At 46.6% G+C, this 26,393-nt stretch overlaps 1 protein-coding gene across 4 annotated transcripts; it reads right to left on the bottom strand.

The window, feature by feature from the left end:
• Positions 1–10,084: 10,084 nt before the first annotated feature.
• Positions 10,085–16,696, bottom strand: LOC105033416 (uncharacterized). Of its 4 annotated transcripts, XM_029261312.2 has the most exons (6): positions 15,726–16,696; positions 14,891–15,014; positions 14,415–14,619; positions 13,068–14,176; positions 11,926–12,596; positions 10,085–11,331 (listed from the first exon to the last, which is right to left on the bottom strand). In XM_029261312.2, exons 4-6 carry the CDS (start codon positions 14,147–14,149, stop codon positions 10,313–10,315), a joined length of 2,772 nt encoding a protein of 923 aa, XP_029117145.1. In that variant the 5' UTR covers positions 14,150–14,176; positions 14,415–14,619; positions 14,891–15,014; positions 15,726–16,696; the 3' UTR covers positions 10,085–10,312. The 4 variants fall into 4 exon arrangements, with proteins under 4 accessions (XP_029117145.1, XP_010906511.1, XP_029117146.1 ...); XM_010908209.4 differs by lacking the exon at positions 14,415–14,619 and having other exon boundaries at positions 15,726–16,693; XM_029261313.2 differs by lacking the exon at positions 14,415–14,619 and having other exon boundaries at positions 16,286–16,693.
• Positions 16,697–26,393: the final 9,697 nt, after the last annotated feature.

Below are 26,393 nucleotides of genomic sequence, written 5' to 3'. Positions count from 1 at the left end.
GCTCGACGATGCTTTTAGATCTCTGCTCAAAGCAATGAACTGAGGGGCTCCCTGACGGTCGACAAGTTGGACCAACGAAAAAAGGAAGAACGGGGTGAGCCGGCCGAACAGCTTGTTCCCATCCCGATAACGGAGAATCCCGAACGAGTGGTCTGGGTCGGGTCTCAATTACCCGACCCCGAGCAATGGCAGCTAGTGGAGCTGCTGAAAGCCAATGCCGACGTATTCGCTTGGTCGGCAGCGGATATGTCGGGCATCCCTCCAGAGATGATGACTCACCGACTCAACATCGATCCAGCAACGAGGTCGGTGAGGCAGAAGAAGCGGTCTTTTGCTCCCGAAAGGCAGAAGGCCATCGACGAAAAAGTGGACAAGCTACTCGAGGCGGGCTTCATCAGAGAAACTGCATACCCCGATTGGCTCGCCAATGTTGTCATGGTGAAAAAAGCCAATGGGAGCTGGAGGATCTGCATCGACTATACCGACCTGAACCGTGCCTGTCCGAAGGACAGCTTCTCACTCCCAAAAATCGACCAGCTAGTAGATACGACGTCCGGCCATCAGCTGCTCAGCTTCATGGATGCTTTGGATGGATACAATCAGATCCGGATGGTACTCAAAGACGAGGAGCACACAACCTTCGTGACCGCCAAGGGCCTTTACTGCTACAGGGTAATGCCCTTCGGACTGAAGAACGTCAGAGCCACTTACCAGCAACTCATCAATAAGGTCTTCAAAGATCAAATCGGGTGCAACATGGAGGTGTATGTGAATGACATGCTAGTAAAGAGCGCGCAGACTGCGAATCATATTCGAGATCTCGAAGAAACTTTTCGCACTCTGCGACGACATCGGATGAGGCTGAATCCAACTAAGTGCACCTTCGAGGTGACTTCGGAGAAGTTCCTCGGGTTCCTCATTTTTCAACGAGAAATCGAGGCTAACCCTGAGAAAATAAAGACAATCATCGACATGCGGCATCCGGACACCAAGAAGGAGGTCCAGCAGTTGAACGAAAGAATCATCGCACTCAGCCGATTCATCTCTCGATCGACTGAAAGATGCCTCCCGTTCTTCAAAACCCTGAGACAGGTGAAGGACTTCTATTGGTCGGATGAGTGCCGGCGGGCCTTTGAGGACCTGAAAAGGTACTTGGCATCCCCGCCACTGCTTGCGAAGCCGGAAATTGGAGAGATGCTGTACCTCTATTTGGCCACTTCTCCTGAAGCGGTTAGCTCGGTGCTCGTCTGAGAAAATGAGAGCCGAATCCATCAACCTATATACTACACCAGCAAAGTGCTCCACGATGCTGAAGCTCGGTACTCAAAGACGGAGAAGATGATATTCGCCCTGATCGTGTCCGCACAACGACTCCGTCCGTATTTCCAAGCATATGCCATTGTGGTCCTCACCGACCAGCCCCTGAGGGCGATACTGCGCCGGCCCGACACATCGGGATGACTGGCGAAATGGGCAATGAGGCTCCGTGAGTTCGACATACAGTACCGACCGTGACCTGCCTTGAAGGCTCAGGTCCTGGCCGACTTTATTGCGGAGTGCCCGACAACCGACCAAGGGTCGGAAGGCGGGAGTCCCGGAAGAGCTGCAATCTCCGAGCCTGACCCCGGGTCTACCTGGGTGCTGCACATCGACAGAGCTTCCAATGCTTGAGGGAGCGGAGCCGGATTCCTGCTCACCAACTCGGAAGGATGGTCACTGAGTACGCCCTCCGATTCGACTTTAAAGCCTCCAACAATCAAGCCGAGTATGAGGCACTCCTCGCTGGCTTGAGGATGGCGAAGGAACTTAGGATCGATAGCCTCAGAGTCTTCTCTGACTCCCAACTGATCGTGGGGCAAGTCAAGAGCGAATTCGAGGCGCGAGATCCGACTATGGCAAAATATCTCCAGAAGGTGAAAGATCTCGTGGTATGCCTCGAATATTTTGAGATCTCCCACATCCCTAGGTTGGAGAACGCTCGGGCTGATGCACTCTCCAGGCTTGCGACTTCAGCTTACGACGCCTTGGGTTGGGCATTCGTAGAGAATCTCGAGCAGTCAAGCATCGACAGGATCGAGGAGGTGCTACAACTAGCGACCGAACCAAGCTGGATGGATCCGATTGTTCGGTACCTGACCGACGAAATTAGCCCTGAGGACCCCGCGGAGGCCAAACGGCTCCGATGGTCGGCCTCCCAATACGTGATAATGGATGGCCGACTCTACAAAAGGTCATTCTCCCTCTCCTTGCTCAGATGCTTGGACCGACCGACGCGGACCACGCACTCAGAGAAGTACACGAAGGGATCTACGAAAATCACTTGGGGGGCAAATCCTTGACCTACAAAGTCCTACGGCAGGGTTACTACTGGCCTACCATGAGGAAGGATGCAGCTAAGTTGGTTCGAAAGTGCGAGCCGTGCCAAGGTACGCCAACATACAACACCAACCAGCCAGCCAAATCACCCCTATTGTCGCCCCGTGGCCTTTCGCCCAGTGGAGGATCGACATACTCGATCCTTTCCCTCTGGCATCTGACTAGAGGAAGTTTATAGTCGTCGCCATCGACTACTTCACTAAGTGGGTGGAAGCCGAGCCTCTGGCGCAAATCACCGAGCGGAAGATGTAAGACTTCGTCCAGAAGTCCATCATCTTCAGGTTCGGATTGCCGCACACCATTATCACCGACAATGGATGATAATTCGATAACCAGGACTTCAGAGACTTCTGTGCGAGATTTCATATCACGCACCGACTGACCTCGGTCGGACACCCACAGTCCAACGGTGAAGTCGAGGTGACCAACCGGACCATTCTGCATGGACTTAAAATCCGACTGAATGAAGCCAAAGGCCTCTGGGTCGAAGAGTTGAATTCCGTCCTATGGGCGTACCGAACGACACTCCGTGTTTCAACCGGAGAATCACCTTTCAGCTTGGCCTATGGGACAGAGGCGATGATACCGCTCGAGATCGAGCTACCATCGACTAGAGTCGAGCAGTACCAAGAGCCGGACAACTCCGAGTGTCGGAGGGCCGACCTGGACCTCCTACCCGAACTTCGGTGCGAGGCTCAACTTCGTATGGCTTCTTATCGACAGAGAGTAGCCCGATACTACAACGCCAAGGTCAAACCGAAGCTTTTCAAGCCTGGGGACCTAGTCCTAAGAAAGGCAGAAGTCACGAAGCCTCTAGATCAGGGAAAGTTAGCTCCGAACTGGGAAGGACCCTACAAGGTAGCGGACACCTACGGGCCGAGAGCTTACCGACTGGAGACTCTAGAAGGAACATCATTCTCCGAACCTGAAATGCCGATAATCTAAAATTGTACTATCGGTGAACTTTGTATCTCCTTACCCGAAATACAAATTCAGTTTCAAAACTTCAGAGTCTGAAATCTCGACTCTTAGACTGTGGGTCGGCGCTCGCCAGAAGTACGAGCCCCGATGCCCCGACTTGAGTCCAACATTCCATTGGAAACCAACGGCCCGATCGCCAACGACACATCGGACGCTTACGACGACGATACATCCACGACGACGGGAGTTACACTCCTTCTACAGTCAAACCTTCGGGCAAAACGATCGGCTGACTCGCCGACTCGGCCCCGGCCAAGAAAGGCCAAGCGCCAACGCGACTGATGTCGCATTCGCAACTTACCGACCAAGTTACTATCGGTCGAAGGATATTCGGCTTACCACCGTTTATCACACGATGCGATGTATGTACCCGATCTAGATCTGGGTAATGGGAACTCGACTTATCATCGCTTTCCCGATTAAACGCATCAGACGCCATTCAACTGAACGCGTCGGACGCCATTCGACTAACGCATCGGATGCCATTCGACTGAACACATCGGACGACATTTGACTATCAGATCCTACGAAATGACCCGGCCATCGAGCTATGTACGGAGGTCGGTCGACCTTCGACTCGATGTACGCACCCGACTCATGTCTAGGCGACAGGTGTACGACTTAAGCTCTCGACCGTCGGGTCACACGACAGTCGGGAGGCTGATCCAAAGTCGGAATTCGCTCTGCCTTTGCCACGGCACGCACTACCGACTATCTCGGATCGTTATCTGGGATTCTACCGAACGTCCTAACTAGTACGTTGCGCTTACAACACATCTCAAGATACATAGAGACAGAGGAAAAGGTCAAAGTTAAAAAGACTTTGATTTCATTAAAGTTCGAGCTAAGTTTACAAAATTAGGCCGAAGCCTGATTACAAGTATGCTGAACAAAAGAAAAAATAAAAGACCGACTAATCTTCGGAGTCGGCTTCCTCCACCGGGCGAAGATTGGGGGCGGTCGGCGCATCCACTCGGGCTTCAGGGGTCGGGGCCGCTTCGGTAGTCGGAGCAGCCTGACCTTCGGTGGCCTGGTCTGCATCGGCTTTGGCTTCCACTATGGTGGTGCGATCTCCTGACGACGGTCAGCCATCTCCTCCACAACTTGGGCCTCCGACTCTGGTAGGACGATGCTACTAAGGTCGAGCTCCGGACGGCTTCCCGAGCATCCTCGTACCCCACTCGGTACGAAAGGAAGCCGCTCTCCAGAAGTTCTTCCCGGTACTCCTCAGAGTCGCAGAAGTCCTCCACAGCCCGACCCATGGCTTCCTTCGCCAACTTCGCCTCCGCCCTAGCGATGTCCGCGTCGGCCTGAGCGGTGGACAGGTTCTCTTTAGCCTTAGTGAGGTTCCCTAGGCTTATTCGGAGCTGCTCGCGTTCGGCCTTGAGCTCCTTGGCGAAGCCGTCCCGCTCGTGACGCAACCGACGAACGGTGCGGGACTTTCGCTTGGCATCGTCCCAGGCCGACTGCAGCTCGTCCCCGAAGCGGCCAGAGCGTCTGTGAGTCGGGAGACCTCCTCAGTGAGACGGGAGATCTCTCCCTCAAGTCGGGCCTCTCGGTCGAACGACTGCTGCAACTGATCGACCAGTATGACCTTATCGGCCTCGACGGCCATGGCCTTATCCTTCCAGGCCGTGCGCAGATCGCTGAATCTTCGATATCCGGCCTCCAGCTCGGATATGTTATAAATCAGCTGCAAAAAATGAAGCCGATCGTCAGAAGACCGAACTTATGACAAACGATAATGAAAACGAAAAGGAGGAAGACTTACCCGGATCATAATCGGGTAGAACGAGGACAGCATGTTGGAGACACGCTGATTCTTCATGGCCTCAACGTCGGCCGGGACGATGAGCGCCTGGCATAGCCTCCTGGCCAAGTCATGGTTGGCCAGGGCCGATGCTCCTTCGGGAAGTGGGGAGTCAGTCGACGCACCACCACCGGCTGACCTCCTGTCGTCGCCAGATGCCATCGAGGCCTTCCCTCGTGCAGATATCCAGGCCCTGACATCGGAAAGGGAGGGCATGCCTGAGCCCGACTGGGTCCCTCCCGAAGGTGCGGCAGCCGCCGACGCAGGTTGTTCGGGCTCGCGAGCCTCTTCCCGAACCTCTTCTGCTGGCTGAGCAGCTAGCACACCCTCGACCGATTCCTCGACCGCCCGTCCCTCGGGCGAGGCTGCTCCCTCGACCGACGGTCTCTCGGACGGGACTTCAATGGGCACTGTCGGCACGGACAGTGCAATGACCGGCTCCCGATCTGATGCCCGTCCGAGCTCTGCCTCCGCCCCAGCCGGCTCGCTCGGTGGAGCTACCTGAGGCCTCTTGGGAGGCCGCGATGGTTCGGCCCCTTGCGCCGACCTCTTCCGCGCCGCGTGCTGTCGGATGTCGGCTGCCGTCAACCTCATCCTCGACGGCATATCTGCAACAACGACGGAGGATCAGCATCGAAAAAAAAACAAAACAAAAACAAAACACAAACAGAACAGACCTAGGCGGGGCACCAAGCTGAGACCGGCATCGTACAAGGCCTGCTCGATGACGAGCTCCCTTTGCTTCGGCACTGAGATGTCCTTCAGATGGTGGAAGTCTTCCCGATCCCCGGCCTCCACCCGACTGTTCTCGTTTGGTTGGGTTCGGGGGTCCCCCCAACGGGTAGGGAACCCCCAAGGAACGGAAGAAGAGACAAAGAAGAACTAGTTCTTCCATCCATGAATCGACGATGAAAGACCGGTAATGAAGGAGAGACCCTTCCGAGGATTGAAATACCACCACCCTCGGGCTTTAGGGTGGGGTCAGAGAACAAAAAAAGCTCGAAAGAGTGAAATCCGAGGGATGGTCGGCAAAAGCCGACACAACAGGGCGAAGCTGACTATTAGCCGGACCGAGTTCGGCATAAGTTGCGCCAGACATAGTCCGTAATAGTCCAGCACATTCCGGACGAACTCCGAGACCGAGAAGCGAAGATCGGCCCAGAGGTCCTCGACGTAGAAGACCACCTAGCCCTCAGACGGGCTGTTAACCCGACTATTGGCCCCAGGGGCGAACAGCTGGAACTGCTCCGGGATGCAGTACTGCTTCCGGAGCCGATCAACGTTCGGCCCCGAAAGTGAAGAGACCTCCACCTCCGGAGTCGATCGAGAATCGTCAGTCGGGTTCCCCGACCGACTTCATCGAGGAGATGTTCTAGCCATTACGTCGGAACAGGGGTCAAAGAATGGAAGAGGAAGAAAGAGGACTACGAGGAAGCGAGGACAAAGACCAAGGACAATGGGGACGGTTACCTGAGGCAAGGGACCGCTCAACCAGAGTCTCGACAGTAAATTTGGAAAGTGAAAATCCAGATGCAGGTGACCCTGTATATATAGTGCCCCCCGACGGTCGAGATGAAGGCACGACCGACGAGGATCTCTCAGATCGTGACACATGGCGACATCTGGGCCCTCCTTCGGGCCGACGGTTCGACGCACCCGCCCTCAGATCAGGCCACGTTGACACTATCCGCCTGAACGGGTTCGGCCCAATGGCTCCTCGCCATGCGGCGAAAAAGTCGCGACGGTTCGCGTTCCCGAAGAGACGGCGGGAACGACGGTTTCCATTCCCGATGAGACGCCTGACACCGATGGAATGAGACGTCCGACACCGACGGGATGAGATGCCTGACACCGATGGGATGGGACGTCCGACACCGACGAGACGGGATGTCTGACACCGACGAGTCGCCTGGCACTCGTAAGATGCCTGACACCGGACCAACCAGCGGTACGATCGTCAGAGTCAGGACTTAATGCGATGGATATCCACTCCTTTCGCTTGACGCTGCCGCCACGCCAAGACGCTGGCCAGCACACCATCCGACTCAGGAGTGGGGGGGCAACTATTGGGATATACCGACCGGTTTCCTCACGCCGACTCACCGTCGGGCCCACCTGACCAACGTCCGACTCTGCCGACACCGACCGACTGAGTATATATCGGTCGGGCAGACCCTCCCCGCTCTCGACTGGCTGAACTGTGGAGCCCGATATCCGACTCTCGCAACACGCCCGACTGACCATCGAAGAGTCCCTGGGTTTTCGTCCGACATTTCTCAACCAGGCACCGATATACAGTCGGTCGACTCCTTCAAACGTCGTACGATTGCTGGAGACTGTCCGTCCTGACAGCGGCATGCGGCATAGCGCCCTGGGACATTATCCCACCTAAGGCATGGGTCAACCCACGGTGATTTGACGGCCCCACGGCGATTTGACAACCCCACGGCGATTCTGACAGTCTTCGGCGATTTGACAATTCTTCCATTGTCTGCGCCATTAATGATGGCGCCATGCCACGTCCAACTATAAAACGGGGAAGGCAACAGTGCTGGTAGAGATCCCTTTGAAACTCTTGAACTTATTCTCTCTCTCGCTGAGCTCCTTGATTCTTTTCTATTGTTGCCTAGTCTCCTCTCTGACTTAACCGTCGGAGGATCCCGTCAGAGATACCTCCGGTTAGTACGGACTTCTTTTGCAGATGCTCGCTCCCGACGATCAGGCGACGAGAGGATTGACCGCAACAATAAACAAAATCTCCAGAGCCGGCACGTCATCCAAATAATTTGAAAGCAAAGCTTCTATACCCAAAGCTCTGCCACTGAACATCATCCATATTTCCGAGGCTTGAACCACAACATTCATCCAAATACGGTGTTATGAGCTACCGCCGTCCGTATCAACTCCGATTACCAGAGAGAAAGCCATCCCTCTTGGCCATCGTAGCTTTTCAGACACGAACACTCCAAAACACTTTTGTTCGCCTTCGCTTCACCCATGTCCATGTGATGCGAGTCCAAGGGCAGCGTCGAGTATGCTGTTGGTTCCTCGGAGGATACGAACAACCTCACCCTGCTAGCTAGCAGCACATTGTGGGCTGGATTTGCAGTGATGGTCCCACCGTACATGGGACCGCTTCGCGTAACAGCCCTTCAAGTAGATAGAAAATTGGATGGGGAAGCCGCTCTCCCTCTCTCATCAAGACACCCCACGTTCTACCAGACGGCCCTTCCTGAGACTAAATACAGCCTCTATTTATAATAGAAAGATCCAATTTTATATTATTCGGATCAAATTCATCTTTCCATATTTTAGAAAGACTGTATAATAGGGTTGGATTCCTCTTCCTGGTGCCTATAAGATTCTTTGATCTAAAATAAATATACTTAATAAAAATAATCAAAAAAATTTTTTTGAAAGAGATAGATCTCAATTTCTACATCAACTCCACTTTTTATCATCCTATCAGATTCTTTTCTGATTAGAAGCTATATACATCTGATTAAAATCTCATTTCAAATTAAAATTTTCAATTCGACATTCTATTTTGAATCCAAAACAAAGAGATTTGGACTCAATTATTAGGAGTGTCATCTCCTAGATGATGTGGCATCATGGCATAGACTTTAAAAAATTATCCTATTTAAAAAAAAAAATTCATCAAAATCAAATGTTGTATGGCCAAATTATATCTTCTGAAAATTTGGCTCATAATTTTTCCCAATATGTTAGATTTTGACCGATTCTTTCCAATCCTATTTATAATGGTCAATATGATTTATATCGAGTCTGTCTGATGATTCTCTGATCAATTTGGCACCTCAACCAACCCTTTATTCCCTATGTGGAGGGCAAATTGACTCCAGCTAGCCTTTAATGCCAGAGGTAACCATCGTGAAGCTTTCTTGACTGAAATTCTTCATAACTAAATCTGATCCAAAATTTTTTTTTTTTTTTCCTTGTCTATCACTGCCCACTGGTTTGATAGATGCTCAACTAATTTTGGATCTTTACTGAAGCCCATGGACCTAGTGATCTGGACTTGAATGATGAGACTACGCGCTGCTTGCACATATGTTTGCTTTCATGGTAGTTCAAAGCAAACCAGAATTGAATAACAGTGCCCTAAACCAGCCTGACTAGAGAACAACCATTTATTTGGCAAAAAAAATGACAAATCTGGCAGATCCTGATGACTATCCATTCCATCCAAAATCTAAGTCTGTTCTCCAGGCCTCCGTATTGCATGCACCAGGTGCAAGTGACCGCGTCAAATCCCACGGTGGATAACACGCCACGCGACCCTGGTATTTCACCAATTCTCGATCGCGCGCTTTCCACCGTGCATATGCTCCGGGATTTCCCCTGGTTGCGTTATCCACCGTGCATGCTCCGAGATTTGCCCTTGTTCACTTGCACCTGGTGGTGCATGCAATAATTTTCTCGTTCTCCCGTGGGATCAGACCTAGGTCCAGCAAGTAAATTATACAATCTGATATATTTGCGTCTTTTTGCAGGTGCAGCTCCTGGCACGCCAGAATGTGGTGCAGGGCAGCAGCCAAAAGGGCCAACTCAGGTACCTTTTTCTACAAGGTCCAACAGCAAAGACCAGTAAAGGAAATCTAAAGCAGGAAATGATGGGTTAAAATGATCTACACTTTTGTGATAATAATGTAGTCGATGGAGGCTGAAAGCAAGGAATGAGACTTTTTTATTTTTTTTTTGGATTGAAAGGAGGCATCAGCCACCCAATTTATTAAAAGAAGAAATCAAGGAATGGTGAATAACTAATAAGAGAATGAGATATTTTCCAAAAAAAAAGGGAGAATGAGATGGAGGCCAATAAATATAAGCCACTTTTGGCTGCATTGATTAAGAAATACCCTTCATTCCAGGGTCTTCAGAAACCAGGAGCAATAATTAGAAGATGAGTTATCCCATTTCGACCAAACAATATTCCAGTAGTACACAGTATTGAAGACGACAACACGTCCTGCCATTCTTTTTCCTGACAAGCTTTTGCCATCTAAATACAATTAGATTTTCCCCATCCTAAAAACAGAAACAAGAAATAAGAGTTATAGTAAAAAATACATCATGTACCTTTTTATAGTTGAAAAAAAGGGGAGAAAAAAAATTCATAACTCAGAATTTTGTGCAGTTCCTTGGCAATCCAGTGCTATGATCAACGACGACAATCTCTGCTTCATCGCAGCCGATCACATCCTGCCCAAGCTTCGCCCCTGCTGCCTTGAGGCCTTTCAAAGAGACTGCTTGGTTGAACAAGTTTAGTATCGGCAACTTGGAAGCTGGAGGCAACTTCCCTGCTGGCAAGAGCCTCGTGAAATCATCCTTCATCAACGGTACCTCAAAATCCACCTTGTCATGCTTCAGCGCATTGTCCTTCGCGCTGATGTGCGCACCGGGCTCCATGTGGTTCGTCGAAAAGCTTGTTTGGTTGGGGAAGTTTGGAAACAAACTAACGTAACCTCGTAGGTACATCATGTCAATAAGAAACTTCTTCCATGAAGCTTGCCACCCGTTAGTCCTGGACTTTGGAATTTGAACTGGATTCTGCTTAGCATCTTGGGTGAACCTTGAGCTCATGTAAGCGTAGAATTCTCTCCAGTGCTTTGGGAAGAACACCGCCCCCCAACTGCAAGGGAGCTGGTGGAGATATGGTGTGTTCGGATGGATACTCTTGAAGAACTCGGTCGCGTTCCATTTGGGCCTTTCTTTTACTACCTCGATGAGGCGCGGGGTGTATAGAGAGATGGAAGAGAGCTCTGGGAGAGAGACTTGGGGGTCGTAGTGGTAGGCCAAGAGTGCATACTTGATCCAAAGGTAGTAGTAAGGAGACACCTCGATGTCATCTTCTAGCAGGAGTCCGAAGTCATCGTCAGAGGAAGGATAGAAGCTCTCACTCACAGCTCGAATCAGCCCACCTTGGATGATACGCCTCCGTACGAATTTGGGTCCCTGGGCCCATTCTAAGGATTCAACAATTTTAAGAGTCGCCTCATCAACCTTGCTGTCCATGTTGAAACTCAGAGGGACCTCATCACCAAGATAGTGGGCATTCTGGAGAGATCGAAGAAGTCTCTGGAGAGAAGATGCACGGTTTTGGGTGATGATGTTCACAGAGATTCGCATCCGGTTCCAATCTGCGGGAGATTCCAACTTAATTGCTTGATTCCACATATCTTTCTCGGCCTTTTGGCTAAGATCAAGTGTAATTGCTTGATTCCACCAAAAGTAAATAAAATAATAATAATAATAATAATAATAATAATAATAATAAAAGAGATGCGAGGCAATTCCTGACTGTGGTAGTGTGGCGTATCTATCGGTCTACTGTGATAAGTGCTTCTACAGAGCTGCTATAAAACCAAAAATCACCAGCAGAAGAAGAAGGCTGAGCATCTTTCAGTCATCTTAAGCAATCATAGAAGTGACATAAGATAGTAATGAATAGTAGTTATACAACTACAAATAGTATGCATTAATAACTGTGAAAGAATTTCAAATTAGAAAGGAAGAAGAAAAAGAAAAGAAATAAAGTGTCTTGCCAAACTTCTAGGACTGTCTGGTGTTTCTAAAAAATCAAGTCTGCAGGCGCTTGAGCAGGCAAACAATCAGGTTTGAATACCTCAACGCTTAGAACTCAAGAACATCTATTCTGTCCCTATTCCGCATGTAGAATAGTTTAAAAGAAGTCCTAATGTAAATATGTAACCGGCAGAGCATAGATTCCTTACTTGGCAGTGCTGTTGGTCGTAAATTTGCCATCCAGAGGACCTTGGGAATAACAGGCCTAGGCAAAAGAACCAGCGCAGTGCGATTTGTACTGCTCTCTGCCGCCATCTTCAGTGCGTTCTTTATATTTATATCTATATCAGCAACTGTGATCAGCAAACTGGGGTTGTGAATTTTGACGAGTCCTTTTATGCTGGAGTAGACAGCTTGCAACACTGGGACCTCTGAGTTTGATCCTCCTGAAATTGCTCCAATTCCTAGGTCAAAGATCTTGAATCGCCTTTCCTTGCAGACAACCTTTGGCCACTCGAGAACAGTCGTAGCTTCTTCACAGGGACAAAAACTACCACCAGAAACAGCAATGTAAGCCTTCCTCCCTACAGTCGAACGGAATTTTTCGAGAAGAGGAGCGAGGGCCCTCACTTCATCAGGAGAATGAGCATAGAAAAGAGCATCTATTTTCTGAGGGTGCATTGCCGCCCACTGAGTAACATAACCGCTAGAGAGGGCCCGCCACCATTGATCATCTCGGACCCGGACGACGTCCTTGAAAATTACTGTGGTCTCAGAGACATAAGCAAGCCTGTGCTCGCTGTCTCCCCATGTTTCCTTGTCATTTGGATCAACGGGCAACACATATGAGCCGGCATTTCTGTACTTCTGAAGCTGATAGCTGCAACATTAATTTTACATGTAATATCAAAATAAGATCTGTACGCGTATGTCACAAATCTTTGCGATGATCAGCAAAATAAACCTAGCAGATCTATAAGCGTCCACAGTATGCACTTTACAAATGGTTACGTATATTTAATGTTCCTTTGAACAGCCGACATGCACCAAGCATACTTCTTATAGAGCAGCAGAAATTCAAGTGTATCTTCAGTACTCCTAATCCGTACTAATGTCTTGTAGATGAAACTATAAGAGAAGTACTACAGGAAAGCAAACAAGGTGAAATTGCTATTTTGGTTGCTGAAGTTTGTTGGTTCCTCTAATTACCATGATATGGTACCTACATACTTTGAAGTTGAAATGGAAATCACAAGATACCTAAGAAATTAAGCAATTTTCTGGGCCCCACAAATGTCTTGATGAAAAGAAATGGAGACCCGAATAAGTTTTTAACCGATCGATCGCTTACCTGAGATGCAGATCTTCACCAGTCATAAAGGTAACGGGGGTCTCTATAAACAATGCCTTGACAAGTTCTGCAGATAGGAACCATGAACTTGACAAGAAGTCCACCTGCACAATTCTCTCAATGGTGATGTCATAGGCAGGATCAGGCAAATACAACCCCGCCTCCTTCGACCGGAACTTTCTGTAACTTGGAAAAGTGAAGTCCTTCTGCCTGAAAGGTAAAATTCTTCCAATACTCCCCAAAACAGAATTCTTGTACTTCTCCGTCCCTCCTACATGAGCCAAGATCTCTAGCATCTTCTTCCCAGGGATCATATCATCATCGAGAATGTAAACGAAATCAGCTTCTGTCTGTAGGGCCATCTGAAACCTTCCATAATACTTGAAATCATAGCTTGAACTGATGAAGCTGATCCTTGGATTGTTGTAACCCTCGACAATTCTTTTCAGTGATAGCTCATTGGGACTCCCAAAAGAAAGGACCCAGACATGGTGGAAAGGCAACGTCTGATTCAGCAGCGAATCAAGCTGAGCACAAAGTGTCTTCCTCTTGAAATGGTTCAAAATTACAGTGATCTTTGGGATGTTAGGACCGCGTGGACTCCATTTGGATTCCATCCTCATGAGCTCAGCAAGTGTTTCCGTCCCTGAATTTTTCTTCTGAAACTCCAATACTTCATCGTAAAGCTCCTTCTTGAGCCTTCTCATTAGTGCATCATCTGATTTCTTCTGTAAGAAATCGATTTGCTCGTGCTCACACACCACAGAGGGGGAGATGGCGACAGGGTTCTCTTGCATGCTTGAGAGCGTGTGGGGCTGTGCGATGAATTGTTTCCAGTGTTGGGCAATGCGGGTGGCCCATGAGAAGTCTGGTTTGGTGCGTAGATCCACAGAAGGGCTCATGTAGTAGAGAAGAAAGGTAGCATACAGTGCAAAGGCAAATTGAAGACAGGTGAGAGCAGCAACCAGGCGAGAAGGACTCTTAGGAGCCCTCATCTTATTAGCTTTTCCGGCAACATAATCGTCGATCATCCCTTCCAAGTAGTCCCCACTTCTCATACTCGTACTCCGAAATAAACCCATCCGAGGAGTTCGGGTGCAAAAGCAGGACTGAAGAAAAGATTAAATTTAATGAAACCAACACCTTGCAAACATCAAGATGCAAATATGAAAGTCGCTACAAATTTATACATAACGCTATCCAAACTGAATATAGGGATAGGAGAATGAGAACTGATGAACAACAAAATGATTTGTTAAAATTTTTTTTTTTTTTCTTTTGATATAATGATTTGTTAAATTTGGGTGCACAAGAAAAGTACAAAAGGAGATAAACTAGCTGACTGACCTGTCTTGATTTTCTAGGTAATGATAAGAAAAGGATCAAAAATTTAGAACTTCCTAATCTGTATAAGCGACGGCAATGTCTTTGCTTGTTCCCTTGTTAAGATAACCTCAGAGCAGTGAGCACCATTAAGGAAGAGAGACGAACTTAATTCTCCAAATAAACTCCGATATTTGGGAGGCAATGAGAATCTTTGAAACAAGAAAGTCTGTAATGCAAATTGAAAAGTTGCAAAAGGGGCATATACTTTATTAATGTGTTCAAGACAACATTAGCCAAAACAACACCGTTCGAACAAAGACTCCATGGGAAGGGCAGAGAGATTAGGAGATGAAAAGAACAAAGCTCAAAGCAGGCAGCTGATAAATAAACAAGAAGCTGATGAATATGAGAAACAATTAAAGAAATGCAACAAGTAACGAACTAATAAAAGTAAATGCACATCAAATCACAAAGAAAGAAGAAGAAGAAGTATTCACCTCAACAAGTCAAAACCAGAAATCCGCCTAAAGATTGCAGAGATAACTCCCAAAGCTGGCGTTCATTCAGGTATCGCTTGCACCAAATTGAAATGAGAGTTCGGTAACCTTTGGTGGTGACTATCTGAAAATGCAATGGAGATTAAGCCTCTTGGTATTTATGTCCCAACTATTAGAATTAAGCAGAAACAGTTACACGAGGCATAAAATGAAGGTGAAAAGGAAGTCCAGAGGAGATGCAACTGAGAGAGGAATCCGACGAAATAATCGACAGTTTATGCAAAGACCCTAAAGATGGATTTGAAGCAAATGCTCTTTAGAAGCACAACCAGATTATAAGCCAAAAGGAACCCAGCAGGGGAGAGCTAAAAACCGCAAGAGAATCGAATTGATCGAGCTCACAGCTCAATGTGGGTAATAAAACCCTTGCCACCTCAAGTGATTGGAAGCAGCTGAATGAAGCAACGAGGACTTGAGAGCAAGATGAAAGCTTTTGTCTCGAAAACTGAAATAAATACAAGACAGGGCTCGAAAGCCAAGAGACCCACACCGAGGAGAGGGTGCAGGAGATTTGAGGAGCAACGGGTCATGTGAGGAAGGTTATATATAGCTATGCAAATATTCATACCCCACATTAAAGTTTTTTGTTAAAAAAAAAAAAAAAAAAAAAAAAAAAACCTGAAAGCAAGGATCCGACGGCACTAAGTGGCAGGATTTCTTTCCCTTCAATTTCGGTTAAAAGAAAAATAATAAAGATGTGAGAAACACCGTGAGAAGTGCAATCAGAGGTGGGTCACATGGGATGAACCCTGAAAAAGGAGAACTGAGGTGTTACCTTCGCAACTTCTCATACGTTTGCCCACCTCCGACACCATTAAAAGCCGGTTTTGGAGGCGAGGAATCGGGGGGAAGAAACGACTCGCAAAATGCCTTCCCGCCTTGTGCTCTCGCTTCAAATCCAACTTTACTTTTATCCTTATTCTAAGAAAGAACAAAAGATCTCTCTCTCTCTTTTTCCTGCTTTCTCTCGGTTCAGTTCTAAAAATGTATCTAGAGAAATCCTAACTTTCTTGCTTCCTTGAAATTGGATGGACGCACTGCAGAATAAAGATTGAACAGCTTGCAGAATATTACGTTAGAACCCGGGGGGGGGGGGGGGAGGGGGTGGACGCCAACCAGCTAATAAAAACAAAGAAAACAGAGATCTTTAACTTCAGATATGTGAAGAGAACCGAACAAAAAGCGCAAAAAAAAAAAAATAAATAATAAAAAATAAACGACCGGGTGAAATATTAAATAATTGAATGGAAATAAGTTTTAAAAAAGAGTCAAAACCCTAATAAGAATAAGACACTTAACAAAACCCTGATTGCTCGAATTGGAAAACGCCTTAACTTCGTCACCCCGATCCCAAGAACCCTCCCTCGTGGATTCCCGGGAGAATCGGCAATGTCAAATCTTCTCACACCACCACTAAGAAAGGCTAAACCGAAGGCTGTCCTCTGATGTTTCAAAACTTGAAAATAAAGAAACCTTTTTTTTTTTTTTTTTTTCTGCTTTTGTCTTCAAGCGGAGGGAGGGGGAAAGAGAGCAAGCAGAGGAGGAAAGCTAAGAGGCCACCACCATTGATGGATCTGAGGGCTTGTGCGGTGGTGCAGAGGTGGAAAATATTTCCGTAATGGTGAAGTCTTTAGGGCCATTTAAATAGAGTTCCGGAGGAAGATGCTGCCTTTGACTTGCAATCTCTGTTATACACCGTAAACTATTAACAAATCTCAATCTCTCTCTCTCACCGAGGTAACTTGGTAATGGCTTGTACCGAACTTAGGCGAGTTGGGCGAGGGAGATTTGAATTGGGTTTGCTTTCTTGTTTTGGAGGAAGACTGGGAAGGAAGGTTTGTTCTTCTCCTCCTCAAATATTTTCTTTTTAGGTGAGCTTCCATTGGAGCTGCATAGGCTAGCCGCACGCAGAAGCGAGAAAAGGATGGAGAGAGCGAGACGGAAAGAGATGGCAGTCAACGCTACACGTCCATAGACTCTCAGCAAAACCCGCTTACCTTTGGTGAAGAAAGAAGGACCACCAACCGGCCCGAAACATACCATTGCGAGCGATCAAACTTATATCATCTCTTGCACCTGAAAACCGCATGCAAAGAGTTTAGGCTACCAAAGTTATTCGGATTCAACCTTCGTTCCAAATTCTTTTCCTACACTTTTTCCAAATCATGGACAGATTAAATGCCATCCTTTCGAACCTCAAATATTTGGTTTGTTTTGTCCGCCTCCACTCAAATATAATATCCGAATCAAATTATAAAGGTTATTATTTGGATTGAACCTTCGTTCCATTTGCGTTTCCTACACTTTTGATATATCGTGCATAGATCATATGCCATCCGTTCAAAATTCAGATATTTGGTTAGTTTTAGCTTGGACCCTGCTGAGATAGATAATGAAAATTAAATTAGCATGCATGCACCCAGACCAAAATGATCTATTAGGCAAATATGTTTGGTTCTCCGGCAGATTCATCGGTTGGATCTCAAACGGCATTAATCTTTTGTCAAGAAGATTGAGAATTCCCTTGTGGCTCGAATCGGCCTAATTCTTTAGGCAAATACCCATGAAGTGTGTCTATTTCACCACGTGGGGCCAAAATTTGATGTTTCCAAGATACCACCATCTAACAGGGAGATGGCGCAACTCTTTTCGGTCAAATGGTTGACGAGAGTGTAAATTTTCTTCGGGCTTGTGGCACTAAATCTTGGAGACGTGTTTAGTATTATCCAAGTTGAATCTAGTTATATTCGCACTACAATTGCTAGACGTCCTTGATCTGTTACAGTCATCCTGATTAGATTCTATATTATAATTCTAGTTTCAGTCGTGACAGCTATATAGTAGTCCCTTTCCTATTTCGATGGCCAGCATGGTATATAAAACATAAGGAAGACGCGTTAGAACAAGCTTCAAGTAACACCATCATTTGAGTCAAGCCGTGGAACAACTAATGATTCATTAATCATCACTTCCTCGTTCCTGTTGCTCCCGAGTATCGACAATGCTGAGGATCAATGATGTGAGTGGGCCAGGGTGGTGCAATGGTGAATACGTCCCGGGCCTGGTCCGCCTCATGACAAAGGACCGTGCACATATGGCATTGTCAGACCACAGAACAATATCTTGAAAGCATTTCGATAGCTTGACAGTGATCAACATCATCCTCAGTCCCATAACTTTCTTTTTTGTGTTGTCGAAGAAACAAATGAAGAGAGTGAAAAAATCCTAGATCTTCACTTGTCGTCTGCTAATGGCTATGACAAAGAACTTGCTTGATTTGCATGAAGAGAGAGAAAAAAAATATGATCGATAATGTTGATGCAAAAATTCATCCGCATCGGAGAAGCTGGAGTCGAGAAAGTCGCGGTCGCCGTCGGGACCTGCAAAGAAAGTCTAAACCGGAGTTGGAGGTGCTCCGACAAGACCCTCCGATGCTCAAATCAGTTCTCTGCCTCAACAAGAATGGAGTGCTCGAACGAAAATTTTAGCAGAGTTTTAAGATAGAAAATGAGAGCTTAGAGAATAACGTATCTGAAGTCTCTTTTTTATAGGCGGAGGGTGCAATAGACCGATAGCGATGTTTGTAACCGTCTGGCAGTGGGCCGTTCGGGGTCAGGAGGAGCTTGTTATGAAGAGTAGTGGAGTGAAATCGTGGTCATCACCGTGACCTGCCACGTGGAGTCTATTGCGGGGAGTGGAGCGGCGTCCGTTGTCGTGACTTGCCAGAGAGTGGAGGAGCCGCGCAGTATCCGTCGCAGGAAGTGGAGCAGAGTCGTGGCCATTACTGTGGTCTGCCAGAGAGTGATGGAGTCACGCGGAATCCGTCAGGAAGTGGAGCAGAGTCATGGCCGTTACTGTAGCCTGTCAGAGAGTGATGGAGCCGCGCGGAATCCGTCAGGAAGTGGAGCAAAGTCGTGGCCGTTACTGTGGCCTGTCAGGGAGTGATGGAGCCGCGCGGAATCCGTCAGGAAGTGGAGCAAAGTCGTGGCCGTTACTGTGGCCTGTCAGGGAGTGATGGAGCCGTGCGAAATCCGTCGCAGGAAGTGGAGCAGAGTCGTGGCCATTACAGTGGCCTGCCAGGGGGCCCAGGCCTGTCGGTCGAAGTTCAGTTGAGGTGCCTGGCGGAGAGAAGTAGCTATCCATCTGAGAGGAGCTCGGACGTTGCTGGCGAGCCTTCTACCGTTGGGTGCCTCGAGCGTTAACACTACAGGCGAGGGTCATTTGCTGTAGGAGCTCGGAGCCCGGCCCTTGTAGGAGTTCGGGGTGAGGTCTACCTGCAAGGAGTTCAGGGTGGAAGTCCAACTCCCGCAGGGGCTCGGACGAAGTCTACCTGTTCGGGGAAGGAGTCCGGCTCCCATAGGAGTCCGGACAAAATCTACCTGCAGTCGAAGCTCAGGGAAGAGGTCCGGCTCCCGTAGGAGCCCGGACGAAGGCTACCTGCAGTTGGAGTCGGGGATGAGGTCCGGCTCCCGTAGGAGTCCGGATGAAGCCTTCCCGCAGTCGGAGTCGGGGACGAAGTCCGGCTCCCGTAGGAGTTCGGATGAAGTCTTCCTGCAGCCGGAGTCGGAGACGAAGTCCGGCTCCCGCAGGAGTCCGGATGAAGTCTTCCTGCAGCCGGAGTCGGGGACGAAGTCCGGCTCCCGCAGGAGTCCGGATGAAGTCTTCCTGCAGTTGGAGTCGGGGATGAGGTCCAGCTCCCGTAGGAGTCCGGATGAAATCTTCCTGCATTCGGAGTCGGGGATGAGGTCCGGCTTCCGTAGGAGTCCGGATGAAGTCTTCCTGCAGTCGGAGTTGGGGACGAAGTCCGGCTCCCGCAGGAGTCCGGATGAAGCCTTCCGGAAGCCGGAGTCGGGGACGAAGTCCGGCTCCCGTAGGAGTCCGGATGAAGTCTTCTAGGTAGAAACTTGGGTGGGGTCCGTCCGTCGTGCAGAATCCGATCGACGCTGGTGGTGGTTTATCCGTCGGCAGAACTTGAGAACGTTGCGGAGGCTCGACCGCCGGAGAGGTTCGGAAAGATGTCGCCGAAGGTTGGGCGTCGGTAGAACTCCTGGGGGGTCACTCCTGACACGAACTTCGGCTGGGGGTATTTTATACCCAACAGATAAAAAAAAATCATTTTATTTGATTGGAGTTTTCAAAAGAAAAATTAAAAAGTGGCATTCTATGATATATTTAATATTAAAAAAAATCTACATGAATTTTTTTTTTTTTTGCTTTCCCATATATTGAGGATTAGGATTTTTTTTTTTCCTAAAAGTATCCTTAAGAAACCCATCAAAAAATGAATAGAATTGCTTAGATCTTTCTTTTTTATTAAAGATATAATAGATATTTTATAAAATTTTTCTACAAAAATAAATGCTGAATCAAATATAGGTCATTCTAGAATATGTCATTTTTTTTATGATCAACTAAATGCACCGATATCATATTTTCAAAAATCAACTTCTTAGAAAAAATATTCTAGCAAGAAAAAAATCTTCCTCCAAACCAAACAAATCCTAAGAGATAAGAGCATTGGCTAGAATCTCGAGTAGCTCCACTAGAGCTACTTGATAAGTTTGGCGAAATCCAATTCAAAATGAGTTGGGTTAGATGAAATTTATGTGGCAAACCTTTTTCTTTTGGATTGTTTTTTTTGTCTATTTGGCTCAAATATTAATGTCAAAACAGTATCTGATTGAGTTTGAGAATGGAGGCTAGGTTTTCGCACAAAAATTAGGCTCTAGCTTTGAGACCATTCTCAGCTAATTGGTTCATATTTTCAATGCTAGTTGTTTTTCAAAAGTGGATTAGGTCCAGATTGTTTTAAAAGAATAAAAAAAGGTATCACGTACTTCTAGCCTATGTTATAATGTCAATCACCGGAAACATGGTCGGTTGAACTATCAAAATACCCACATTGGAAAAGGATGGTAGAATTTCTGGACTCTGTAGTTGGAAGATGGTAATGGTATATGCACATATATGAAACCCAAAGTGTGGACTGTCACATTAATAACTCGGAAACCTTCAAGTAGAGTATTATCTATACAGATCTACCGTTTCATGATGCACCATCACCCTTTTCCATTTCGCAACTGCTGCACTAAATTGACAACATAACAAAAACCACTATATTTTTACCAAGCAAATGGTTTTTGACCGCAACTAATTGTGATTGCCACGCTTCGTCTTACCGCATATGAGAGTGTTGGATTGGATTGGTTTGTCCATTAACCTCACCGTCTCTTAGATACAATTCAAGAGCTCAGTGCCCTGCACCAAGGCTACAAAAAATTATTGATTAGAACGAATGATATTTTGGATCATTCAATAAAAAATTGTAACATCATCTATTGTTGGGAAAAGATTTATTATCATTCACACTTGGTTGAAAATTTTGAATGAAAAAAAAATAAAATGTCTAAGTTTTTCTTCTTTTTTTTTTTAAAGAAGAAACTGATCAGTTCTATAACTGATCCTTTTTTTTTCCTCTTAAAAGGAAAACAAACTTATCGGTTCTATAACTGAAATTAGAGTGCCAGATTTTGATTTTTGATTTTTTTTATTTTTTAAAAAGTCAACCCTTGAGCTCTTCCAAGTCCAATCCATCTCCATTGACCTTCCGATCGATACGGGTTGAAGTCTCTGTCCATGTGCATCCGTGTACGTAAATGTATCCTCTCATCAAGTAAGGTGGGTGGCTTTGCGCTAACCGAGCCACGTCTGCTGCAAAGGATGCGTTTTTCTTTCTTTTTCTTTTCCCCCCCCCCTGTGGGGTGGGGAAGCGGTCTTCCTTTTGGATGCTGTGGAGTGGATTGGTACCTAAAAAAAAGCAAGAAAGAAGATTAGTAAACCAGGAGGCTCGGCGGAGAGGTAGACGCATTTGGACTCCCCATGTTTCACACCGCAAGCAATGCTTTGTCCCAGAGATGTGAGGCACCAATGGATCGCTGAGTCACAGACGGGTGCGCAGGCCCATGAGATGCGGCGCGCGTGACTCTTTAGCTTAATATCGCCAGATCATTCACTTCGCTTGGCACACAAGATTCCACCAAAATACCATCTTTGATGAGAATGATTTCTAATTCAATCACATATCTTGCGAGTCTCTGAATTCGGAGACTTTTTCTGTTTTTCGAACCTGATCCTACTCTCCGTCTTCATGCATCCGTCAAATTGCTTCCATGAGTTGATTATTTACAAGCTAAGAAATCCTGCCAAAAAAAAAAAAAAAATAGAAAATCCCTTTTTATATTTATTTTAATGGCCCGGGGAAGTATTTCAATCCCCTCATTTACTGGATCACCTTCTCCTACAATTTATCCCGAAGGCTGTGCGCCGTATCTGGGAGGCAGCTGAAGGATTGTGAAATGTGAGGTGAATTAATCGGGAGCTGCCGTTGCTTTGAATGGAAGTCAGACATCGTCGTCGACAAATTGCGCGAGCGGCAATGTTTAACCCTGACCAACCTCCGCCTATGGTGGACATTTACAATGAAATCCAGGCTCGGTTCGGGGGTCATGGGAACACAAATTTGAGACCGATTGATTTTTTTGCAGCTTTTGTACCCGAACTTTGATAGGTTATCAGGGCCAATACAACTCGTACATGTATCACGGATTCAGCGGGGTCAAGCAGTTCACCAGACAACATGGTTCGAGACATCGGAGATCCGAGACGATTCTTTTGAATGGGGGAGGGGAGTTTTCTTACGCAGGGAAAGTCTTTTTGCCGCTTCTCCATGCATCAATTCCACAGCGCCTAGTGATTTCATAAACACGAAAAAAAAAATTTTCTTCGTAGGTTAATAAAAGAAGGGTTAAGAAAGTATTTGATGCTGGCATTGGCTTGAGCATGTCTCACTACAACCACAAATAGGTTGTTTAAGCACCACAAAGTTAAGATAGAATATAAATCATATATTACGCCTTGATTGATTGGGAGAGAAGATTAGGAGAGTAGAGAAAATAATAGAAGAGAAAGTTAATACTTTCTTTTGATTGAGAGTATTTTCGTGAAAGAAAAGAAAAGAAAATGAGAGAAACAAAGAGAATATAAACTCCCTCAAACGTATAATTTTTTCTTCCTCCATATTGAGTGAATTTCGAAAGAAAAGAATTGAAACTTTAATAAATCTTTTATAATTCTTATATTATCCTTGGGGCTTATTTCCTTCCATCCGATTAATGCGAGACTCCTGCGGATAGAAAAATAGAAAGACCTCCCACGTGATTGAAGTGCCCTCTCCCACGTGATTAAGGCTCCTGTGAATGGAAAAAGCAACGAAAATATAAGAAAAGTCAAAAAAAATTAAAAGATAAGACCTTTTCCCACTTATATTATCTGTTTTTTAAATTTTACTCCTCTTTTTTGGAGATCTGTGGGGAAGGAGAGTTTCTCATTTGTAAGAAAAAAAGTTAACGTTACTACAGTATACATATTTTTACAACATACTTACTTTATTTAAATTTAAATTAAAATGGATATTAGATGGAAAGATAAGAAAATAAAGAAATATATGAGTTTCTCTCATGGGAAAGAAGTCGACGACTAGCTGCTGCTGAAGTTACTTATCATGTTGTAAACTTTATAGTGTGACATAGGTTTCATCATCATTGGAACTACATTGATCGGCCTATTAGTCAATTTTTCATAAAAAGATAGCTAGTACGAGATGAAATAATATAATATTTAAGTACAAATGAAAAGTATTGTGATGTTATTCGAATGTGGATTATAAATTTTTATAAATTTATATGAGATCTTACAAAAAGATAACGATCTCCAACCCACTCAACAAACAATAGTTGAAGAGTAAGTTGCTAAGTTTCTTTCATACATTATCATACAATATAAGGAATCGTATGATTTCATTCTTCTTTTGTCGCTCTAACGAAATCATTAGTCATCATTTTCGCAGAGTCCCAAAAGTAATAATATTTTTAGAAGATCGACTTTTGGTTCAACCTATAGGACAGCAAATTCCCTCACAAATACTGGACAATAGTAAGTTTTATTCATATTTTAAGGTAAATCAAATTTTATTTAATTTATTTTTTATTGTATAAATATATATTTAAATAAATATTTATATCAAATTTATATATTAGGATTGTGTATGAGCTATTGATGGAATATATGTTCATATAAAAGTGTCTCATTTATCATAATAGGAAGAATTATCTAACACAAAATGTATTGGTTGCATGCTCATGCAATTTAAAATTTACATATATCTTGTCTGGCTGGGAAGGAATGGCATCTGACTCAAGCATAATTAAAAATATACTTAGGAGAGAGAAGATAAGCTGAAGATTCTTAAAGATATTTTTTAGTAATTAATAAATTTTATATTTTTTATAATTTAATAAAATAATTATTTATTTTTATTAATTTTTATTAGATAAATATTATCTTATTGATGTGGGATATATGCTAAGAAGTGGACTTATTACACTTTATCAATGAGTGCACTATCATTTGAAAGAATACTCTACTCGAGCATCAGAAAATCTTCAAAAATTATTTAACCTTCAATATGCATCATTACGCAATATAATAGAAAGAGTATTTGATATATTAAATAAATAATTTTCTATCATTGGAAGCACAACAAAGCCTAATTACTCAGTTGACACATAAATAGAGATTATTTTGGCATGTTGCATCTTGCATAATTATTTAATGGAGGTAGATCCTAATGAAAAACTCATTGATGAAGTAGATCGACAGATTTTAAACCAATCTTCACCTTAAGAAGAGATTTTTATTCCAATGGATAATGATGAAGATGCTACGCAAGGAGAATTTTTAATAAATTATATCGCACTTAACATGTAGAATGATTATTGTTGGGTACAAAATACCCCAACAGTCGAAGTTCGCGCCAGGAGTGACCCTCCGGGGATTCCGCCAACTTCCGACCTTCGGCGGCATCTCTCCGAACCTCTCTGGCGGCCGAGCCTTCGCAACATTCCCAAGTTTTGCCAACGGATCAACCTCCGCCAGCGTCGACCAGATTCTTCACGACAGACGGGCTCCTACGGGAGCCGGACTCCGCCCACGACTTCAATTGCAGGAAGATTTCGCCCGGACTCCTACGGGAGCCGGACCTCGTCCCCGACTTCGGCTGCAGGGAGACTTCGCCCGGACTCCTACGGGAGCCGGACCTCGTCCCTGACTCCGGCTGCAGACGGGCTTCGTCCGGACTCCTACGGGAGCCGGACTCCGCCCACGACTTCAATTGCAGGAAGACTTCGCCCGGACTCCTACGGGAGCTGGACCTCGTCGCCGACTCCGACTATAGCCAGGCTTCGTCCGGACTCCTACGGGAGCCAGATTCCACCCACGACTTCAATTGCAGGAAGACTTCGCTCGGACTCCTACGGGAGCCGGACCTCGTCCCCGACTCCGGCTGCAGAAAGACTCCGTCCGGATTCCTACGGGAGCCGGACTCCGCCCACGACTTCAATCACAGGTAGACCTCGTCTGGACTCCTACGGGAGCCGGACTTCGCCCCCAACTTCACTTGCAGGAAGACTTCGCCCGGACTCCTACGGGAGCCGGACCTCGTCTCCAACTCCGACTGCAGGCAGGCTTCGTCCGGACTCCTACGGGAGCCGGACTCCGCCCACGACTTCAATTGCAGGAAGACTTCACCCGGACTCCTACGGGAGCCGGACCTCGTCCCCAACTCCGGCTGCAGGCAGGCTTCGTCCGGACTCCTACAAGAGCCGGACTCCGCCCACGACTTCAATCACAGGTAGACCTCGTCCAGACTCCTACGGGAGCCAGACTTCGCTCCCAACTTCACTTGCAGAAAGACTTCGCCCGGACTCCTACGGGAGCCGGACCTCGTCCCCGACTCCGACTGCAGACAGGCTTCGTTCGGACTCCTACGGGAGCCGGACTCCGCCCACGACTTCAATTGCAGGTAGACTTCATCCGAACTCCCGCGAGAGAGCCGGACTTCATCCCTGACTTCGACTGTAGGAAGACTTCGTCCGGACTCCTACGGGAGTCGGACTTCGAGCTCCTGTTGCAAGCGACCCACTCCGAGTTACCGCTGCAAACGAACTACTTCAAGTTCCTACCACGAGCGGCCTTGGCCGAGACTCCTCGACAAATGATTCCTGTCCGGGCTTCTACGGAGACCGGGCTCCAACCGAACTTCGGCCGACAGGCCTAGGCCCCCTGGCAGGCCATAGTAACGGCCACGACTCTGCTCCACTTCCTGCAACGGATTCCGCGCGGCTCCATCACTCCTTGGCAGGCCGCAGTAACGGCCACGACTCTGCTCCACCTCCTGTGACGGATTCTGCACGGCTCCACCACTCCCCACAACAGGCTCCATGCGGCAGGCCGCAGTAATGGCCGCGAATCTGCTCTACTCCCTACGGCGGATGCTGCGCGGCTCTACTACTCCCTGGCAAGTCGCGACAACGAACGCCGCTCCACT

The sequence above is a fragment of the Elaeis guineensis genome, chromosome 16 (assembly GCF_000442705.2).
Source record: "Elaeis guineensis isolate ETL-2024a chromosome 16, EG11, whole genome shotgun sequence".
Taxonomy (NCBI): Eukaryota; Viridiplantae; Streptophyta; class Magnoliopsida; order Arecales; family Arecaceae; genus Elaeis; species Elaeis guineensis.
Note: the sequence above shows the minus strand (reverse complement) of the source record. Positions and strands in the feature narration are given on the sequence as shown.